Genomic DNA, 6,293 nt, shown 5'->3' with positions numbered 1-6,293 from the left:
AGTAATGGTTTTCATTTATTTTGGCGCAAATGAGTGCTGCTTCCAAACTGTATAAGCACCTGTAGATTCTTTCACGTCTGATTTACCTAAATGCACTTCCCTAAATATATCTGTCAGATACTGTGATTAGCACTGCAGATATTATTTCATCTCGCTTCTAAAACGAGTGTCGTTATTATTAGATACCGTTGGAAGGTTTCATGTGAATCCTCATTATGCTGAGATAGTATTGTTTTGAGTGTGGTAGTGTCTTTTTGTCTCCAGCAGAGGTCAGAATGTAAAAAGCTTAGATTTGCAAATGGTGGCACACTCCCAGTCTACAAAAAGACTATAAGCCTAACAGACTAAAAAAAAAAATCTCTCATCACAGCTATCACTATCATGATTCTGACAAAGATAAAATATATATGAAAGAAAATACTAGTCAATTGGCATACACTTATTATTTTCAGAGGTTCAGTTATCAAATTGATTAATCAAGACAGATGGAATCATGCAGTGACTAAAAAAATGCAAAACCAAAACTTATATTTTAGCATGTGTATCCAAACTTTTGACTTAACAAGCAAAAAATGAAAACGCGCACGCGCGCACACACCACGTAGGAAGTACTCAGATATACTCAGAAAGATCACATTATTGACTCTTTATTTATGTTTTCCATATATAACATTGAAATGAACAATACCTCCACAAAACAGACATTATTGTTCTCTTTTAACACTGATATCAATGAGCACAGGTACAAGGATACACAAACACGGTCACAATCCAAAACCAACTACACACTTCATTTCCAAAGTTAGCTCGAATCACGCACAGCCATAGCTTGTCCTGCTCTACAGAAACAAAACCTTGGTAAGGAAACTACCACTGCTACAAAAGTGAATAAAACATGTAGTCTATCACTGTGAAAGTGCCTGTTATTATTATTATTATTTTTGGAAGTACCATTTCTTTTTTTGTCATTTTCTAAAGGAGAATCATTTTGTAGCTACAAAATCACCAGTAAAAATAGCTGATCTCTGTAAAAAGGATGCAAGAGGACAAGCCTTGGCCGTGGGTTAAAATATTTTTTTTTTACTTGTAAGTATTCTTTAATACAACAACACTGTTCTTTATTACAAATGTACAGAATCCCATTGTTGTCAGAATAATGCCCTGTGTATAAATGGTTCATCTGTGATACGTTCCATGATTATTTCAGACTCGATGAAATGACCCACCACACAATTTCATACCTGAATCAGAATCACAGTTTTGGGAAGAATAGTGTTACATATTGTGATTTATTTCATGTTGAACAATAAGCTGAATATCGATTTCAATATGATCTGCTCTTGGTGTTCACCACTTTGCTGAAGTCCTATTACCCCCCACCCCCTCCCCCCTCAAAACAAGGAAGGAAAGAAAAAAAGGAGAAAAAGTTGGCGTCCTGAGTGGGATTTGAACCCAGTCCTTAAATGTAAACACACCCTTTCCTGCAGCGAACAGAAGCGAGAAAAGGCACACATGAGAAAACCACAGAGCTGTAAGCTGCAGTACCTACAGAATGAGGGCTGTTTTGGTTATATCAGCTTAATGGGACAAACAGTACCTTCCGACTTTTTAGCTGTTATTGTTTCTCATGAAATGACAGAGGAACCATTTTAATTGACCTACGATTGGCACAAGTCTCGGGAAAGGCCGGACTCTCAAGTACAAGGTGCTAAATCAACCCTTATTTTGTTCCACAGGGAGGGGTTACATATGCTAACTTGCATTTGCAAATGCTACACTGCTCCAGAGAACATGCTACATTATTAGGCAGATTCTACGCACTCATCCTCACCGTGCAACATTCGTAGCTGCTCATCATCACCGACAGCAGGCGTTTAAAAAGCATGCATTGAGGAAGAATAATTCACACATGCTTTAGGCGATCTCACGTCAGTAGTAATAAGCAGATAGAAATGTTTCTCCCATCGTAATAAGACGATGTGACATCTGTAGTGAGTATTCCCTCTTCGCAATTTAATAGAAAGTAGAAACTCTGCTGTTACAGATAGACAACGTCTTCAGATTGCTCTTAAAGCAAAGGAAACGCTGTGGTATTGAAATGCAACGCACACATCTTTCCTGCAGAAAGGTTACACAGAACGAGGCGAATGAGGCCGATCTGACATTCTGTGGAAATGGACAAAGATTTATGCAACTAGCGTCTCCGTTTTCTCTGTGTGCGAGGGCATGCCAGTGACAGTCTCAGAACGCAAACGCTCAAACCACATCTTTTTTCCTTTTAACGAAGGCCTTGTTGCCGAGAGCTAACAGATCTGATATCGTACATCCGATTTTGGATGGATAAGGTTTTTTTTTTGTACTGGCTACAAGGTGAAAAGATGTCGGTCAAAGGGCATTTGACATTTCCTACAGGATACAGATTCACATCAAACAACAACGAACAAGTCAAAGACATTTGCGATATTTTATCCCAATTCTGTTGGTGCAACTTGTCCAGTAGCCATTTGTACCTTTTTTCAAAATAAAAAATAATCCACTAACACACACTCGCACGCACACAAAGAAAAACCTTTTGGTTGAAAGGTCATTAGTTGGCATTCAAGGTTTTTGAAAAGTGCACACATGTTCTGTCCATCATAATATTGCTGCCATAATAGCAAATGAGCAACATGACCGCTGTGTACTATTTAACGAAACGACCGGCTGAATAGAGGCACAATGTTAATTTCACAACTCGCTATTATGAGTCATACAGAAGTCATTGCGATGATTGGCATTTTACACACATATCTAAGTGTGGCGTGTCCCACCAGAACTGCACAACACCATACAATATTAAAGACCACCGAGGAGAACTTTCAGCACAGTACAATGCGTCTAAACGATTACAGCCTAAGACTAATCTGTTAACCATTGTCCCATTAATGCGGCTGACATACATACAGAGGCCCAGTGAGTTTGGACCAGAAAATAGGAAACTCTACAAACATCCTTGAATTCTTCGCTTTAGAAATGTACGTTTACATATTATAAAACACATTGTATCCTGCAACCACAGTAAACTGGGTCTGTCTTTTTTTTTATATTATTTAGTCTTCTATCGATAGGAGTACTCACAGCTTTTGGAAAGATATTGTTTCTGTTTAGCTATTATAAGAGAAAAAGAGTTAACAATTACACTGTAAAAATATATGTATGTTTATATACTATATATAGTTTTTTTGTCTTCTTTTTTCTTTTAAATACAGAATGAATATATTGTGTAGGTATGGCCATCACGGCAAAGGAATAAAGGCATCTGTAACAATCCCCACTTATGCCACGGTCACATGACCCGAGGGTAGTGTGGTTGCTGAATGGGCGGAGTCGGTAACGAAAGCACAGGTCAGTGGCACTTTGTGCATCGAAGAAATAAAACTCTAGTATAAGGCTACACGGGTGTATGCTTGTCTGATACTAGTCGAGTAAGGACATTGTGGTTCAAGAGTTTCTGTCAGGATGGTTGGTATTCGTCTTCTGTGCCCCGCCGCAAAAACGACCGCCCGCTTCCCATGGTCAGACAAAGATACGTTTAGCAAGAAAGCAAAAATAATCCATTTGCAATTCATTAGGATTGTTCAGGGGAAACAGTTTTTGGCCACTACTGAGAGCTTGAGGAGGTATAAAGAGAAAAAAAAAAAAGCACAAGAGGATCCAGAGGAACGTTGTCTTCCTGTCGAGACGGACGGGGGTAAGAGTCAAAGCTGTAGGTTCCACAGTACTGGAATTGCTTTTTTTCTCTTTACATTCCTATAGGAAGTAATGCTGGTATAAGGAAAACCTTCGATAATCATCATATCTTATTCTGTAGTCCAAAACATGTTTTTTGTCTTTATTTATATATCGCCAAAGTTCTTCAAGACTACTAAGACTTCACAAACACACGGAGACGTTACAAAATAAATATACATTACAACCATATCACAGTTCATAATTTCATCATAAATATTAAATAAATAATAAATAGAGATGATACTTCTCCTTCAGCTGTGTTGGAAATTCGAAAAAATAAAATGCAAATAGAGAAAGATAGAGATAGATACACAAGTAGAGAGAAAGAAAGAAAATTTACAAAATTATCAAAACATTGTTGGTTAAAAATATTTGCACTTAAAAAATGTTTAAAAACTCTATCATCAAATGAAAAGTTATAAAAATTAGTGGTACATTATTTTTTTCTCTTTCCAAATATTGATGTGGCCAGTTCCTCGCCACATTGTCATGACCTTTTATAAACAGAAGGGCTGTGAATATTTAAATAGGTGAATTCAAATAAATAATACAGTTAAAATTAAATTATAACAAAATATAAATAAATTACAGTAGTGTCTGGACAAGTTTCCTATAATTTATAGATCAGTGACAACCCAACATCTTGACTGATGTTGAATGGACTGAAATGAAGTGCAACTCATTGTTCATATGTAAGAGATATGACTACGCTGGGTAAATATTCCTACAGTGTAAATACTACAAAGAAATGAGAGCAAGCTAATGCTCCTGTGTGTAGCTCTAAAACAAAACAAACCAATAGACAATAAATGGCTGCCTAGATGAAGTAGTGTTTCAACAGGTGAAATTTACAGTCAACCGCATGGCACTGATAAGGTTGCACACGCATTCGCTCACTTTGTATGCTAGTACAACATCCTCTCATTTCCCACGACCCAAATCCACTTGTGTTTTCTTCGGGAAAAGAAGGAAAGACGAGGAAATACAGCATATGTCTGTTCCGCCGAGGCTCACTTAGGGATCACTTGTATTTGGAGCATCACTTTTGTTGTTTCGGAGGAGCAGCATCCTCACAAATGAGTAAAAGACTCTCTCTTTCACCTAAAGCCTGGGCTGCACATCTTCTGGAAGTTTTACTCCCAGCTTCTTCTTCTTCCAAAACATCTCACCGTTTGAATGTAAAACAACAAAAACTGTAAAGAAAACAAAAACTCTTTCCTTTTCTCCATAAAAAAAGGATTTGGTTCCATCTTCGCCTTCCAATCCAGCAGCTTTTGTGGATTTTGGTCCTCATAGTAATATATATTATATACCTCTTTTTGAACTCACAGAATGCACCCTGGGATGAAGGTTTAGATTGTTGTTCAAAAAAACCTGAATGCCCTTTTTGTGTGTCATATGTATGCTCTTCCCAATGGCTCCACATTTCTATTCTCTTCCACACTTCTGTTTCTCATCCCCGTCTTTTGGCTTAGTCAGACCTTAATGCCTTTCACCGCTTTGTTGATGGTTTCCAGAAGGGCCTTGTTCTCTGGGTTCTGGTAGCAGTCCTTATTGGTGTACATGTCAGTAAGGGTGCTCACGTAGCTCTCAAAATTCTGCTCTGTGATTGGCTCCTGCTGCAATGGAAAACGGAAATCGGAACGGCGGTTTTAAAAAGGTGCGTCTAATTCATGTAGGAGAGGAAAGTTATGGAAGCTACTGTAGGAGTGTGTGTAACTCACCATGTGAGGCAGACGGATGTTGGCCAGACTCTGTATAAGAGCTTGACTGAGTCCAGACAGCTCCATAAACAATGACTCATTCTGTTCTTCAATCATCTTATTCTCCTGCTCTATGTTCTTCAGGTTCTTCTCCATGGATGTGATCTAAATCACCAAAAAAGCAGATTATGTCCAAAAAGCATGGTAATATGATGTTACTTTTTTATATATGTGATCTTTAGTCTATCTTTTTTGTAGATTGTCAGGAGATGTGTGGCTAACCTGTGTTTGAAGGTTGACCATATCTGCCTCCATCTCATTGTTGGATTCATTGAGCTCGTTGATTTCTTTATTGAGCTGCTTGATGTCTTCGTCATTGTCTAACACTAAAGAAAAAGAGAAATGTTGTCACCTTTAGTGTCCCACAAAATATGACAGAAGAGATGATGGAGGTAGAATGCAAGAGAAATGTCTCACCGTCACTGGCTCTGAACTTAGTGCTGAGATACTCTTCTCCAGGGAACTTGGCTTTCTTCTTGTTGAGGGAGGCTCTGGGGCAGCCTGAGAGACTGGGACCAAACACAATTGGTTCATCATCAATCATCGCAAAACGCAGTAGCACATTTGCTTCATGAGCAATCCCATAATGACTCGGACTTGGCCAGTACCCTAAAACCTAAAGGTAGAGTGTGTCACTTCTGTGCCATTAAGCTGCAGTCACATTTACCTTTATATGGTAAAATTCTGTGGGCAAAACGCAGTCATCTCAATAGAAAATCAATAAAACCAGGAATTTCACATAAGTGACGTGAGGTGAAA

General features: G+C 38.3%; 1 protein-coding gene and 1 long non-coding RNA gene across 3 annotated transcripts in view; one reads left to right on the top strand and one right to left on the bottom strand.

The window, feature by feature from the left end:
- Positions 1-4,074, top strand: part of LOC107690853 (uncharacterized) — a 6,921-nt gene extending 2,847 nt beyond the window's left edge. Inside the window, exon 3 of the long non-coding RNA XR_001634491.1 lies at positions 3,249-4,074. This is a non-coding gene — a long non-coding RNA (uncharacterized LOC107690853). The remainder of the gene's footprint in view (positions 1-3,248) is intronic.
- A 186-nt stretch (positions 4,075-4,260) lies between these two features.
- Positions 4,261-6,293, bottom strand: part of LOC107690850 (myelin transcription factor 1-like) — a 96,613-nt gene continuing 94,580 nt past the window's right edge. For both annotated transcript variants that reach the window (XM_016489271.1, XM_016489270.1), the window contains 4 exons: positions 5,952-6,043; positions 5,757-5,860; positions 5,496-5,639; positions 4,261-5,390 (listed from right to left, as the gene is read on the bottom strand). In XM_016489271.1, the coding sequence (XP_016344757.1) occupies positions 5,247-5,390; positions 5,496-5,639; positions 5,757-5,860; positions 5,952-6,043 (484 nt within the window). In that variant the 3' untranslated portion in view covers positions 4,261-5,246. The remainder of the gene's footprint in view (positions 5,391-5,495; positions 5,640-5,756; positions 5,861-5,951; positions 6,044-6,293) is intronic.

The sequence above is a fragment of the Sinocyclocheilus anshuiensis genome, unplaced genomic scaffold (genome assembly GCF_001515605.1).
Source record: "Sinocyclocheilus anshuiensis isolate Anshui unplaced genomic scaffold, SAMN03320099.WGS_v1.1 scaffold3258, whole genome shotgun sequence".
NCBI classification, from domain to species: domain Eukaryota; kingdom Metazoa; phylum Chordata; class Actinopteri; order Cypriniformes; family Cyprinidae; genus Sinocyclocheilus; species Sinocyclocheilus anshuiensis.
This window is presented reverse-complemented; position numbering and strand designations above follow the sequence as displayed.